Here is a 15456-nt window from a genome sequence, read left to right as displayed (position 1 = left end):
ATTTTTTAAATAAGATAATTTTACAAATAAACAATCAGGCTGTTTGATATTCATGTTCCCAACCTTCAAAGTACATTTATTGATTAAGCACCAACTAATAAATATTTGTGCAGTTCGCGTTTTTCTTGTATTTTGTGATAATTTTATTGTAATTTGCAATATAATATCGATTGTTTATTGCACACCGCTTCAGAAAGTATTAACTGTATACAGTGTTAGCTAAATTAAATTACAAATACCTTTATTAAAAATGTTTTAATATTGTTTTAATTGAATTAAACAAAAACTTCGTTCAGTTTTAATGCTCGATGAGTTATGCAACCAGTAATTCAACTTTTTTTTGAGAGCGAATGACATCTGTTACTTATTTTTTATTTATTTATTTTAATTTCATAAAATAAAACAATGCTTTGTTATCGTTCCAAACAAATAAAACAAACAAAATCTTTTCATGTCCAGAAAGTTTTATAGTTGATTTTGTTTCTTAATCCATTGTTGCAAATAGAATTTTCCGACAGTAAACACATTTTTCTTACAAATAAAACACGAACACAATCATACAAAGCTTTATTCAAAATTAAACGTCAGATTTGTATTCAAGGAAGGGTCAAGGTGTCCGTCCATTAATTCCTTTTCTCAATCATCTCACATTCGGGCAAGTTCTTCCGTTTATTGAAAAATTAATTATCTGTTTTCGATCAAGTTGAGCTTTTCCTCCAACAATTTCTCGTCCAAACTGTGTTTACACAAATACTCCCCGTTCAAAAAAAGCACAGGTATTTCAAACCTATACAACTTCAACCACCTCACATTCTCTTTTTTCGTAATATCAACAGTTTCAAACTGTACTCTACTAAGATAAGGCCCCAGTTTGGCCTTGACTTCGTCACACAAAGGACAAGGGTCTTTGGTGTACAATATTAATTTCGGTAGCTGATTACGCGGCAGATTCTCTTGCCTAATAAAAAACAAGTTAATTAAAAAACATTTATTTATAAAAATAACAGGTCGTTTTGCAATTGCCGAGGTCATCGCCAGAGATAATAAACTTACAACTTCTCAATCATAACCGAAGAAGCGCCTCCACCACCGTTACAAATCGAAGCAACCCCCTTTTGGCCCGGTTTCAACGCGTGGACCAGGTGGACAATAAGTCGCGCCCCGGACATGCCAATCGGGTGCCCCAAACTGACAGCGCCCCCATGCACGTTCACTTTGGCCGGGTCTATGTCTAGGAGTTGCTGGTTGGCCAAAACCACAACGCTGAAAGCTTCATTAATCTCCCAAAGGGCCACGTCCTCCTTTTTGACACCGGTGTTGCTCAAAAGACGCGGAATGGCCACTGCTGGGGCTATCGGAAAGTCAATGGGGTCACACGCGCCGTCCTCGAAGCCCACAACGCGGGCCAAAGGCTTCGCGTTGAGTCTTTTGGCAGCGTCCGCAGATGTGAGAACAAGAGCAGCAGCCCCATCGTTAAGAGTCGAGGCGTTTCCGGCGGTGACAGTGCCATTTTCCCTTTGGAAGACCGTCGCAAGTTTGGAAAATTTGTTAAAATCGACCCTTTTGTACTCCTCATCGGCGGCAAACACCAAATCGGGTTGCCCTTTTTTTTGGGGCACGCTCACACTGACTAATTCTGACGCAAATTGGTTGCTTGCGTAAGCCTCGGCGCTTCTTTTGTAACTCGAAATTGCGAAATCGTCCTGCTGTTGACGCGTGATTCCCAGCTTTTTGGCCGTATTTTCGGCACAATTCCCCATGTGAAACTTGTTGTAAACGTCGGTGAGGCCGTCAAAGACTATTCCGTCTATTAAATTCACTCCTCCGTACGGCGTGGGCCCCCTTTTCAAGTAGTATGGCACGTTGGACATTGACTCCATTCCGCCGGCTAAAACCACATCCTGGTGGCCAGCTTGGAGGCTTTGGGCCGCCAGCATAACGGATTTCATTCCAGAAGCGCAAACTTTGTTAATTGTGGTGCATATTGTCGACTTGGGGAACCCCGCAAAGAGGGTTGCCTGCCGTGCCGGCGCCTGGCCCACACCTCCCTGGCACACATTCCCCATGTAGACTTCTTTAATTTCTTCTTTTGGAATACCGGCGCGTTCAACGGCACCTTGGATTGCTGTTGCCCCCAATTTAGAGACATGGACAGAGGATAAGGAACCGAGGAATGACCCAATTGGGGTGCGAGCCGCCGAAATTATGACTACTTCGTTTAGTTGCGGTTTGGTGCTGTATGATCTGTTCGTGAGAGTTACGACCTGGGGGACAAATGGGCACTACTTTTGATTTTGCATGATATGACACCAACCTGGGATAGTTTAAAAGCAGACATTTTGAGCTGTTCGTTTAATAAATGCACTCAAACCATGTAAACTGTTAAGTATGTGGGGAAAAAGTGAACCAAAGAAGAGTATTCTAGTGAGGACTTTGCCCTTACTATCAGCTGATCGTCCCACACCAACGGTGCCAAATGCGCTCATTTAGGGCAAAACTCAATAATTTGGGGCTAATAGTCACAGGTCTTTAGTTAGGCAAAGAAATATAACACAAATTCTGATTCTATAATTGTTTATTGTAAAATAAATAAAGTACATTTGAGGAGACCGCCAGTCTTGGATACAGACGACACTATAATAAAACTAAAACTTCCTAAATCTCCTTTTTTAAAACGAGAAGTTCAGTAGAATATAATATTTATTTACAACAAATCGCTTCTAAAACTAAAAATAAAGTAAAATTGCCTATTGGAATGTACATGTTTTAAATGTATAAATTTTATTCAATAAAAGTTCGTCCTCTGGTGGGCGACACTGGCAGCGGTAAAGTCCCTGGCACTGACGTGTCAAGATTCAAAAATGGTTGAATCGGGAGAGAATTTTCAAGAATTGCACGAGAAAATCGCTGCTCTTTTTGAAAATTTCAAAGAAGAATTGAATACTAGAGACCATGATCACATGGGCTACTTTTTGTACAACGTAAATATCACCTCTGACGTTTTGATGTACAAAATCAAGTACGAAATTGATAACTTTATGAGAACGCATGAAAATGTGACAGAGACAAGCGAAAGGTAACATTTTGTGCAAAAAAATGTCGATTAACTTCTAATTTTAGTTCTGCTGTAAATGCAAAAAAGTCCGAGTGTTTGATAAAGTTGCAAACTCTGACTTCGATGCTGACGTGCCACATAATGGACGATTACAGAAAGAAAATGGAGGGAAAAAAATAGTTTTTGTGAATAAATTTGTAATAATTATGTAAATTAGAAAAAATCGTTTGAATTCTAATGACTTTGGCATTTGGGTCGGTAAAAGCGGTCCCTAGCCGGTGTTTGAGTAATGTCAGCTGATAGCTGACAGTCCTTGGTGAAGTGGTTCGAGGAGGAACGGTTCCCATGTCTTAGACTTAGTATATTGGTGTTTCTGCCGTGCTACTTAATAGCGAGGTTCTCAAAGTCGGCGCTGAGCTCGATTTAAAAAAATGTCATAACGTGAAAATCGCGAAAATGAACGTGGAACAGAACCGTTTGGACACGTTCGAAGAGTGGCCTCAAGACGCCGCTGTGTCACCCCCTCGAATCGCCAAAGCCGGTTTTTTCTACACCAAGCACGACGTCACCGTCGAATGCTTCTCCTGCCACTTGACAATTTCGGAATGGAACTACGGCGACCAAGTAATGGCCAAACACAAGACCCTCAACCCTTCTTGCCCCTTCGTCTTAAACCCAACTACCTCAGGAAATGTTCCTATAATATCACCTACAAACGTACCTTCCACCTCCGACTCGATGAAGGACGAGGCCGTCCGGCTCAAAACCTTCGCCAAGTGGCCCAAGCCCCACATCGTGGCCCCCGAGCGCCTCGCCCGCGCCGGCTTCTACTATCTCAACACGGGCGACAACACCAAGTGCGCCTTCTGCAAGGGGGTGGTGCGGGCGTGGGAGCCGGGCGACGACCCCGACCAGGAGCACAAGCGCCACTTCGAAGACTGCCCTTTCGTCCTCACCGAAATCGTCCCCAGACTCAGCCAAAACACCAACGGACAAGTCAAGACAGACTCGTCGTCTTTCACCAATCTGCATCTAGTCGCCAACGAAAATTTGCACTGTCTGGGAGTCCAGACGCACAAAGGCCCCAAAAAACCCAACTACGCCACCCTCGAATCGCGGCTGAGATCCTTCGCCACGTGGCCCCCTGACCTGATCCAAACCCCAGATATCCTCTCCCAAGCCGGGTTCTACTACGAGGGAATGGGGGACCAGGTCAGGTGCTTCCACTGCGACGGCGGCCTCAGACACTGGGACCCCCAGGACGATCCCTGGACGGAGCACGCCAGGTGGTTCCCCAGGTGCTCCTTCATCAAGCTGGTCAAGGGGCAGGAATTCGTCACCGCCTGCTCCCTCGAACTCAACGTCAACAGCAACCTGGTGAGCCCCAAATCAGCGACCTTGATTCGATGGTTATTTTAATATGCAATTATCGTTTAATTACGATTATCTGCGCCTTACTAGGTCATAAAAATAATTTGCGCAAATTCCGTTTATAAATATGACGTTTGGAAACTTCGCAAAATTGTTTTTTGTCACAGCTGCATTATCAGTTCTCCGGAAAATTTGTGTACACAATTAACCAAGAAAATTATTAGCCAAATAATTTTTTACAACTACGATTATAAGGGACAATTGCGCAACAATTCATAGACCGTCTTCACTCTTCAGTCCCTAGTTTTATGAATGAAGTCTAAACCGGATGTTCGATGTTTACACAATCGTTGTCCCATTTTCCCGAAAGTGTGAACCAATGTTTCTTGTCCCCGAAACCTCGATGGCTCAATGCAACGATTGCATTTTCGATATTTGATATGTAAACATTTCAAGGTGAAAATAGAAAAACTTGTTTTAGGTTGAAAACTTTTTATTCGTGTTCATTTCTCTATAATTTGTGGCGCCGCAAATGTGCAATGTTTATTATTGGATTACTTTGAAAAGCATGACGTCAGAAATGCAAGGACTTGACCAATTTTAATCGGACCGACGTTGCATCAAGTTTCAATTCAACACAATGATTAATTTCGCTTCCAAGAACTTTATAAATTTATTATTTCCATATGTTTTTAATTATTACTTAGTTGCTGGCCTTGTTCGTATTTGATCGTCCCATATTCGCCAACCTTGCACAATTTTTTTTCGATGTGTGAAATTGAAAAATTGCACATCCTTCTATGCACTCAAAGAACTTATTATCAAGAATGCATGACTCATGACATGAATTTGCATTGTTTTAATTCATGTGACTGTGAGACTGTTAGGTCACATGATGGATTATTTTTACCAGATAACGAGCGTATGCATAAACAGGATGATAATTATTGTTACAGTCACAGTCTTCACTTTTACGAAAATTAATAAATGTAAAAGATGGGATTAAATCTAAAAAAAATACCATTCTGTTTATTATTTCTCTTAAAAACTCAGTCAAATGTTTCATTCGAACACTCGGACGAACAGTGCCTCTTTAAGCACTAACCCCTGCAGCTCAGCATTCGGGGAATATGTTTACCTCCCATTTAATGGGGTCTAGAAATGGTTTGCAGTTAAAGGAGCTCAAAGTACCCGATTTTTAATTGCTATACTGAAAAGCCTACCACAGCTCGTGTGCAGTTTAAGTTAATATAAAAATAATAGCGGACAGCGGTCTCCTTCCCGGTTAATTTTCTTATGTAAATAAGGCATTTTTCCGTAGCAATTGATTTCCTGTTATTAATGGACTAGACAAAGAGTCCGTCCCTGGTTTACGTAATTGTTATGACAAAGGCAGTAACTATGCAAGTGGAAAAGAATCCGATGGGCGTTTCCAGACCACTCAAACCGTTATAGAAAAGGTCGGAATGCAGTTCGAGTTAAAAATGCCCCAAAAAAATTTAATAATTCGCCCCAATTTCCTGGATTAGCTTATCTTATCTGAAAAAATCTTGGCGCCAGAAGTTCGCCGAACTGTCCCAACATTCCACCTTTCCGGGAATTAGGGACCGAAGAATTTACCTCTCGGCTTTGCCTCTTTTCGTAGAAACCTTGTCGGCTTACAAAAGCGGCAACATAATGAAATTCTCTGAAGAAAAGAAATTCCATCTCGCAAGATCGGCGCCATAAAACGTTTCAATTTGTGTTTCAGGAGGAGGTCGACCAGAAGAACTACCCGAGTGTCCAGTCGCGAAAGCGCGAGGTCACCGAGCAAGAAATCCAGGAGCATATGTTGGGGGAAGTGGCCCTGTCGGCCCTTAGCATCGGCTTGAATGTCGAAAGGGTGAAAAGGGCGATTCGGGAGAAGTTGGAACAGACTGGCCGCGGCTACTCACAGCCGGACGCTTTGGTCGAAGCCGCTCTCAATCTCCAGCACAGCGAGGAGGACTTGTCCGATGATCAGGACACTCACGTGAAGAATGTCGTAGAAAATGTTTTAGATAATATAATTGCACGGAGTTGTTCGAGTGAGATTAAAACGGAAAACGAACCGATAGTTAAGGAATCAAGATCCAATAAAACTTTATCGCTAGAAGAAGAAAATCGAATTCTGAAAGAGGCAAGACTGTGTAAGATTTGTATGGACGCCGAGGTCGGTATAGTGTTTCTGCCGTGCGGACATTTAACGACGTGTGTTAATTGTGCACCGAATTTGGAAGATTGCCCTCTATGTAGATCCGCCATCAAGGCCACTGTTAGAACGTTTTTGTCATAACTATTTATTAAACTCAATAAATTTATTTTATAACACGACTGCTTTCATTCAACTCCAAAGCCTTTGTTTCCTATCGGTGATAACATATCACAGCGGAATAAAACCGCCAAACTGGATCAATCAATCCAGTTATGGCCCCGGACCGCCCAGTTATGTGCAGCGCCGGAATTGGCAATCTCTCAATTTGAAAAGTGAGTATTAATGTCCTTGTGATGTAATTCGAGTTACGAAATTCTGTGGGAAATCAAACCCGGCTTGTGGTAAGGGCAAGACCCAAATGTTGCCTTAAGCGACGGAGTGCTCACGTAGGAACACCCACTTGGTTGCCTTTATCGAATAACACCCAAGTAGCACGACTTGGTCGCAACAAAATAACCGTAATATTTGCGTTACGGTTCTTTCTCAGTACAACTCGACTGTATCAACAATTTTGTGTTTTTCGAAAGGCAGATGTTTGGGGAACAGGTGCAAGGCCAGGTGCGGGATCATCTGCTGGGCCGCATTCCTTGACAGACCACGAGCCAAATAATTGGTCAAATGGAGACAATGAGTTGTTATTGACTGATAAAAGCGATTAAACGTGATCTTCGTACTCGCAGGTCGATGCCTTCACAAATATTCCTTTTGTAGGCAAATTGCGCGCCAAAGCGGCTCCGACATTCTATTTTTTAATTATGTAACAACAATAAAACACTCCAGTTTTATCAGGGAACGAGAAAATTTCAATTAGCTTTGTTTATTACGATGTATCTTGCATTGTAAAAGTTTTTTTTTAATTATTGTTGCGATAATACAGTAATACTTCAAGGTATTTTTTTATCTGTTTCTCCGAAAAATTCTATCACCCTTATACTGCGTCATTATTAACAAGTTTTATTACATATGAGGGGCAGTAATAGTGGAACTTGTATCTTTTCATCTACTTAAACTTATAAATAAGGGGTGAACACCGATCGATAAACCCTTGTGAAATATTACGCACCGAATATTGCCAAGTAGGCTACTGTCATATTTCACATATAGTACATATACAGGCTGCTTCAGGGAAGACTTTCCATTATTCCAAAAATTTAAACAATGTAATTAATTTATTTTACAGTAATCTTCATTTTAAACAAAATAACTGAAAAATAGAGACTGTTTTATCCGATTTTCTCAATTCGTGTTCAAAGAAATGTCCGATTGCAACAAAAATTAATGTTTATTAAATCAAGGTTTTGCTTGTACACCAATAAATTTTATTGAGATTACCCCTAACCGCGAGAACACTTCAGGCTAATCACTCAGGCAAGCTTATTGTGTGATTTATTGCAGATGTGCTGTAGTCTTTCAGACGAACCGTAAATATGATTATCATAAACAGCATTATCTGCTTAAAACTTTATGGTGTGCAAAGAAACGTTGCTGCAGTAGAGTTTGGGATAACTTTTATTTGCGACACGCTGTATGCAAGTTTTGTTTTTACGACATTCTTGTCGGCTATTATTTCATTTAAATTGTTTCGATTGACCCTGAAATATTGCGCACCGGTTGAGTTATGGCCGACTCGTGCCATTTTGTGTATTTTTTATTTGTTGGAGAATTGTTATTGGGGTCAGAAGGGAAGGCCAAAAATCGCACATTATGTTAGTGTGGGCTTATCAGCTAGTTACGTGGTTGATTATGTGGTAGGTACACAATGTAATCTGCAGCAGGCTAATCTCGCGTAGGCGCCACTAATTTTCGCTTATTAGTTTTTTTCGTAAACATTCATTAGCCAGATGCTTGGATCGAAAAAATGTTATGCAAATCAGTCATTGTTTGAAAATTTCTTCGGTACAAGAACTTCCTACCATGAAGAGAGCACTCACCTATGACTCCAATTTCCGACGTGACTTTTTAAAATAACAATAGTGTATTATATTTTGATTTCACCCACAGTGGAGGGCGTCATCATCTGGTTGTTTTTCCGAAAAAGTTCTTGTTATGTCTCGAGTCTAGACGGCAGCTTGTTGCGTCAGAGGACGAAAAGTATAAACGGCACCATAAAGGGATGCATAAATATGCATAAGATAAAAACTATACGACCTACACCGAGTGTGGGAACAGACACGGCGCAGATTCGAAAAATCGGTTCGAGCGAACCTCGCCTTTATCCCACAATTAGTGGCCATTGTGGGAGATGAGATATCCTGAAAAGGCGATTTCCGCCACTATTTATGATTCTATACGGCTCTACTTCCTCGTCAATCTGACACAACATGGCGCGCGGGCGCCATATTTGCTTTACGACTTTTTTATCGGCTAGTGCCAATTAATACTTGCCGCAAATATTTACAAACCCGATAATGCATTCGAAACATATTTTAAAACAAATGAATGCGTCATTAAAGGAAAACACCAACCGCATTAGCAATTGGAACATTTTCATGCTAATGAATAATAATGGAGCGTAATTTCACATACAACGTGTTCGTTATAATCATGTGCGCAAACAAGAACCGACGATTGTTCAAAAAACTCGCTGCCAATTGTATTTAAACAAACAATTCAATTTACATGTTTGGGACAATGTTTTCGGTACAAGAATAGTTCACGCGCATTTTTTGGACAGAGAAGGGTGTTTATTTTACGGAAGAACGTCTATCATCGCGCTTGAGTGCTTTAAAAATGGGCCGCAATTAATTTTCCTTCTTGTAATGTGGGTTTTATCGCCGAATTTAACCACTGGTAAAAAACCCAGCCATTGTTAATCGTTCTGTAAAGTACAGTCACTTGGAAACAATGCCGGTTCCATGCTTATCACAGAATAAATATTTTCCTTCTGGGGTTGATTACAGGGTGACTCAAGTGATAAGAGCAGGCTTTTTGTCAAATTTTGAACCCTCTATTTCGCTCCGAAAAATGCAAATGCGTTGTTGCAAAATTCAGCTATGAGCTGAAATGGGATAAGCGCGAATGAACAGGTTTTCAAGGTACGAAATGGGTGAAAGGTTAAATTTCGGGGCCCATTCGGGGTCTTTTCGTGTTCCATTCGCTGGCTGCTCCAAGGCTAGATGAATCTAAGTTGCGTCATTTCTGCCGAAAATAAATAACATTCGAGTGTAAACTAAACACTAAAATAAAGCAACAGCTTCCATAGTCAGCTCTTCAAGTTCAGTAACTTTTCACATGAATCATTGCAACTTTGCAAACAGTGCTGAATGCTAAGTCTCGTTATCTTTTTTTGGGCTGAAATTCCTCGCGTGTACTGCACATATTATGTGTAATAGTCATCGATGATGACCTCAAGGACAAGGTCGCCCCATCCGGTTCTATCCTTCGATGCTAATCTCTCGAATATTTCCCGAGTAACTTCTTCGAGACGGCAAGGAAAAATTCTTACCATACCGTCAGTCATCGACAAGGTAACAGCTGCAGAAGCAGACTGATCATGCAGCTGTCGGTGCCAGTACCTTTTATGAGTAAATGTACTGAACGTTTTCCATACTAGGATCTAATAAAGGCGATTCAGTGGCCATATGACGCTGTTTTTGGTCAAGAAACGAGAAATAGTGAATGATTAAGACAAGCTGGCGCTCGAAACAAACAAGGGATGTGGACCAACCCCGCTTCCGGTGGCTGGGACCGGGACTTCCTGTTGCCAAGACGGGAATAATGCCCCAGATGTGGAGTTCATTTTTGTGACTAAAAAATACTCTATCATAATTACCCGTAATGAGAACATGCAGCGAGATTATCAGAAAATTAAAACCGAGTACAAGTCAAAACAACAACACATTCCAGGAATAATAAAAGCATTTCTGTATTTACTTTGACTTATCCATTGTTCAGAATCCTTTATTTAAAACCAGACCGGTACTATGCAACACAGAACAGCTGAAATATAATTACAGCGTTCGTGTGTTCTGACCATTGAACAGGCATTTTTGCAGTTCTAAGTTCAGCTACTTTTTCACAAGTGGTCAAAGTCAAACGCCATGAATGTTTTTAAGGTAAAAAAACGATAAAATATGCATGAGTTAGTTGTTGTTTGCTTCAATTTTTTATTATTATGACATTAAGAATGTTTACGTGTCGTGTTGATAGCCGCTTAATACTTGTTTTTGTCGCAACGGTGACAATTTTGAAAAATTCCAGGCCGCCTGTGATATGGTGTACGCAACTGTGATAATTTTGAAAAATTCCAGGCCGCCTGTGATAACGGTGTACGCAACTGTGGCAATTTTTAAAAATTCCAGGCCGCCTTTGATGTACGCAACCGTGACAATTTCGAAAAATTCCAGGCCAGCGTGATTATCAAAAAATGTAGACAACAAAGGCGCGTCGGACTTTGGAAGATAATTTCTATTATTTCATTCTCGGAAGCGGATTATCAGATATCAGAAAGTAGAAATTTCGTTTAAATTTCCCGCAAGTCGTCGCTTGTATTTGTAATCGATTTTCCTTGTACGGCATTGAAAAGCATTCCGGTTACACGCGAATGCACTTTTAACCTATGACGCATATTTGCAAATCACTAATTTTCATTCATGAGGAAATCTCATGGTCGATAATTGTTATTATTGCGTATATTTTTAGATCAAGTCGGCCGCGACTAATCCCGTCGTTTGTAACGGAAACAAAAGCCAATCGCTTTACGAAACTATCGACAACATAGTAGATATTTGGTGTTTTTTTTGTAATGCTTTTGAATTGTCCAATTACAAAGTTACTACGAAATCGGCTCGCTTTGTAAAACCTAACTATCTCACGGTCTGACGTGGCAACAGGGGCGCCGCTTCGGGGACGTTCGAGCCGTCGCGTTGGCATTCGCCAGTTTCGAGTTGGTCGTTGGTGGAAGTTTACGCTTGAGCGTATGCACTTTTAGTAGTCGAGTTGTGTGTGAGCTGAGTTGAGGAGTTTTAATTTATAAAAAAAAACAAAATAAATAAGCGAAAAGTTGAGGCAAGCTCCAGCTCGGGAGGACCTTCGAGTAAGGTTAGTGCCAGTATTTTTTTTGGGTTGGTAGTAGCACCCTCGGTGCGAGTAGAAAGTGGCCATATGTCGTCCTTGTGTCCTAGTTAAAACAATCGCACGTAAGTCGTATTTCTGGCCGAAAACGGCCCTAGAGCGCGATTTTCCGCCCTTTTGCCAGCCTGGCACCGGGTCGATATGGGCAAACCCTTCTCGATGGAGCCGTCTGGGAATGTCTGTACCATCCAGCCGTCTCTCTCGCTCTCGGTGTGAACTTTTTTTCGTCTTTCCGGTGCTCGCAGCCGACCATTGATGTGATCTCTCTGGAATGTGGTAGGGCTGGGTGCTTGTAGCGGTCGGGGAGCGGTAAGAATGGAATGCTGGAAATCGTGAATGGTTTCTGAATTCCAGCAATGTTGCCGACACTGGAGTCCCTTCGGTGCGAGTGTACTCAGACGGCCGTACGATACTCGGACACTATCTGTCCTTCTCGGCTCCGCAGGAACGCCCCACTAATAACATACCAAGAAATTCCCGAGACGAACACGGCCATAAAAGGCCAACTTGCCGACAATCGCCAAATTTACATCGAATGGCAACGCCGCAATCGATCTTTGCCATCGACAACCGTTCCCAAAACCATTCCCATTTTTGCATAGCCACCCATGCACCGCACTTTCTACTTTCTAGTATGTGCTACATTCGATTGTTTCGCTCAGTTGTCTCGGCGAACGCTCGAACATTTTCCAGTCTCGAGAGAATGGTTATTTTGATTCCAATAGTGAAATTTCCTAATTTTTACCTTCAATAATCACCATATCCCACGATTCTTAATGAGAATTGCAGCGAAATCATTATCGAAACTCTTCAAGATGGCGTGGGATAGTAACTGTTAATAAATAAAGTAACCAGTTAGGAAATGTCAATTTTATGTAACGAGTTACATAAAACGGTATTTCCTGTCGACTGGATACAAAGGATTATTTTATTTGCAATTATCGCACTTAAGTGTCATTTGCCACAGTTGACAAATTATGAAAAATCAGTAATATGCGGAAAAATCAAAACTGCTTAAAATTGTCATATGTTGGTAATTTTAATAAAAGAAGTTGGCAAAAAAACGGTAAAGACAATTACGAGCACACCTTCCCTAACCATTTTTTGCCGTTGTTTGAGCGTTTGTTTTGTTGCAGAAAGCAATGGTTGACACACTCTCGAGCAACTCCACCATTCTGCGCTCTATGAAAGACAGCAGTCATATCATCAACTATGAGCCCTACAAGCCGCTTCCCCCCGAGACGAAAGCAAGTGTCACCGAGCCGGACAACGGCCACAAAAGCGAAGCCCTGAGCGCCTCCGCCCGACTAGACCTAACTAAGGAGGCGGATCGCTTGAGCACATTCATAGACTGGAAAAGTTCGGCTGTAACTCCCGAAGCCTTAGCCAAAGCCGGCTTCTACTTCTTAAACAACCCCTCGAAGCCCGACCTTGTGAAGTGTGCCTTTTGCAAAGCGGAAATCTGCAGTTGGGAGCAGGACGACGAGCCGCTGTCCGAGCACGTGCGATGGTCGCCAAACTGCCCCTTTGCCAAAGAGAAGAGCCAGAACTTGCGCGTCCCGGCCCAAGGCCAGGACGTGTGCGGGAATGTGGAGCTGTTCCCGAACTCGGTTCCGGAGAGTGAGACGTTCCGGATGCTCCGGACGATGATCCGGCCGTATGAAGACAAGAAGGCGCGGTTAGAGTCGTTTGCGACTTGGCCGAGTTCCGCGAAGCAAAGTCCGGAGACGCTGGCTGATGCCGGGTTTTACTACCGGGGGGTGGAGGACCACACTATTTGTTTTTCGTGTGGAGGGGCGCTTAGGGACTGGAAGGACGAAGACGAGCCGTGGGAGGAGCACGCAAAGTGGTATCCCAGGTGTGAGTTTCTTGTAGCTTCCAAAGGACAGGGTTATATTAACCAAGTTCAGAAAAAAATGGCCGGTGTGTCGGCGAGTAATGTAACCAAAGAGAACGAAAGTACTGAGGAAAAAAGTGAGTGTGGTGCAGCGTCTGAAGATGGAGTGATTTTATGCAGAATTTGCGACAGATTTGAAAGAAATACCGTTTTTATGCCGTGTAAACACATTATTGCGTGTACGCAATGTTCGGATGTTATGCAAAATTGTCCAATTTGTAGAAAAGGCATCGACAGCAAGATTAAAGTGTATATATCTTAAAAACTAAATTGTAACATAATTCACTTTTTTTCTTTTCTTAAACACTTCTAGTCAATTTTTCATCGGTTGGTCTTCAATAAAACTAATTAGAAAAACAGACTCTATTTTTATATAACACCCTTCTTTCAGTACAAAGCTATCAATACCGTAGGGTTGATTGTTATCTAACTGTACATAAGTTAACTTAATTTCCAACAATACGCTTCAAATAGGTTTAGTTGACTTTCATTTGATGTAGCAAGTTCCTCACTGCAATAGCTGAAGTAATATAACGTTTACAATGACATTACTTCACTGTTTTTGTATTACAAGAATAGAATATACAATTTTCAATTCACAACGAGTTTTTTTATTACCCATCCTGCACTCAAAAAAAATCATGCTCCCACGAAACGAAAAGTAAAGACTCATTGATAATGATAAACCTCAACATGAATGGAGCTCGTGTTTTCTGAAAAAAGATAAAAATAGATCGAGAGCTTCTACCTGCACCCTTTTTTTTTTCAAATAAAAAACAAAAGTTACGAAATCAAATGTTTTCATCCGTCGATAATTTTTGTTGTTTCCTTTATTATTTCATGCAAATGGCATTTTCCCATAGCTAATTTTCTCCAGCAGCCAGGCCTCGCATTTCATTAGTGTTGCTCCCTTCACATGATCGTAAAGGTCGTTCATTTCCGTTCCACATTCACACGTTCATTCAATTTATTCAATCCCGATTTTCTCACACTTGCAGTTAATCCAATCGTTAATTTTTAATTGTTCCAGTAATCTATTATGACTCAGAAATGACGAAGCAATTAACTAGCAATTTTTCCAAAAAATTGGCCAAATATTTTATTGCAACAAATCAGACAATGTAAATCTATCTCTGATCCCAACTCTTAAGGTCAAGATGTTTGCGGCTTTGCTGACCTCTTACCTGGAATTATTTCCAACTCATTTAAAAGTTTTAAGCGAACAGAATTTAACCTGCTATACACGCAAATTACGTTTTTTTACTCCTCTAGGCTGTTTCTTGAGAATTTTTTAAAAATATAAACTCAGACACTTAAAAAAATCCCTAAAAAATATATGACTCGTTGAGTAATAAACGTACTTTGAGAAATTGGAAAGTTTGCACATATCTGTGCCCTCCATGCTTTCTATTTTAGCCTAGGAATAACGAAATTTTATCACGGAAATGTGTAATAACAGGAAAGAACTCGGGTCTTGACCCTGTTTTCTGTTGTAACGGAACTATATCGGAAACAAATCGTAAAAATATTTTTTTCTGTTCAATTATTTCTTATCGCATGCATTATGTAATTTATTTAATAAACCAGGTGCACATTGAGTGTTTTGTTTTGTATGAAAACTTCGAAACGCTGGATTTTATTAAACCACATTACGTGATAGGGAGTTGGTTATTTTGCAGATAAGTCTAAAGATAATATTTGGTATAAATAAATAATACATCTGAATGGTGTTGCTGTTATCGGGGCTTTTGCAGTTCAAATATAGCCAACAACACTTTTTTTGACCCGATACAACTTATAATTTATTTCCGGTTAATTGGAGAGCTC

At 41.0% G+C, this 15456-nt stretch overlaps 3 protein-coding genes and 1 long non-coding RNA gene across 14 annotated transcripts; 2 read left to right on the top strand and 2 right to left on the bottom strand.

Annotated features, from left to right (window-relative positions):
• Positions 1-552: 552 nt before the first annotated feature.
• Acat1 (Acetyl-CoA acetyltransferase 1) lies at positions 553-2473 on the bottom strand. Of its 2 annotated transcripts, XM_969915.5 has the most exons (3): positions 2315-2473; positions 1054-2264; positions 553-958 (listed from the first exon to the last, which is right to left on the bottom strand). In XM_969915.5, the coding sequence occupies exons 1-3, from the start codon at positions 2336-2338 to the stop codon at positions 685-687; spliced, it is 1509 nt and encodes a 502-aa protein (XP_975008.2). In that variant the 5' UTR covers positions 2339-2473; the 3' UTR covers positions 553-684. The 2 variants fall into 2 exon arrangements, with proteins under 2 accessions (XP_975008.2, XP_015840652.1); XM_015985166.2 differs by lacking the exon at positions 553-958 and having other exon boundaries at positions 974-2264.
• Positions 2474-2676: 203 nt separating this feature from the next.
• Positions 2677-6775, top strand: LOC663905 (inhibitor of apoptosis 2). 2 transcript variants are annotated; one of them, XM_015984201.2, is made up of 3 exons: positions 2677-3076; positions 3121-4432; positions 6177-6775. In XM_015984201.2, the coding sequence occupies exons 2-3, from the start codon at positions 3512-3514 to the stop codon at positions 6738-6740; spliced, it is 1485 nt and encodes a 494-aa protein (XP_015839687.1). In that variant the 5' UTR covers positions 2677-3076; positions 3121-3511; the 3' UTR covers positions 6741-6775.
• A 12-nt stretch (positions 6776-6787) lies between these two features.
• On the top strand, positions 6788-14231 carry LOC663941 (inhibitor of apoptosis 1). Of its 9 annotated transcripts, XM_064356008.1 has the most exons (3): positions 11989-12008; positions 12087-12438; positions 12869-14231. In XM_064356008.1, the coding sequence occupies exons 1-3, from the start codon at positions 12004-12006 to the stop codon at positions 13889-13891; spliced, it is 1380 nt and encodes a 459-aa protein (XP_064212078.1). In that variant the 5' UTR covers positions 11989-12003; the 3' UTR covers positions 13892-14231.
• On the bottom strand, positions 9364-10672 carry LOC135265999 (uncharacterized). The gene is made up of 2 exons (XR_010333926.1): positions 10533-10672; positions 9364-10406 (listed from the first exon to the last, which is right to left on the bottom strand). It is a non-coding gene; the product is annotated as an uncharacterized LOC135265999 (long non-coding RNA).
• Positions 14232-15456: the final 1225 nt, after the last annotated feature.

The sequence above is a fragment of the Tribolium castaneum genome, chromosome 4 (genome assembly GCF_031307605.1).
Source record: "Tribolium castaneum strain GA2 chromosome 4, icTriCast1.1, whole genome shotgun sequence".
Lineage (NCBI taxonomy): Eukaryota > Metazoa > Arthropoda > Insecta > Coleoptera > Tenebrionidae > Tribolium > Tribolium castaneum.
Note: the sequence above shows the minus strand (reverse complement) of the source record. Positions and strands in the feature narration are given on the sequence as shown.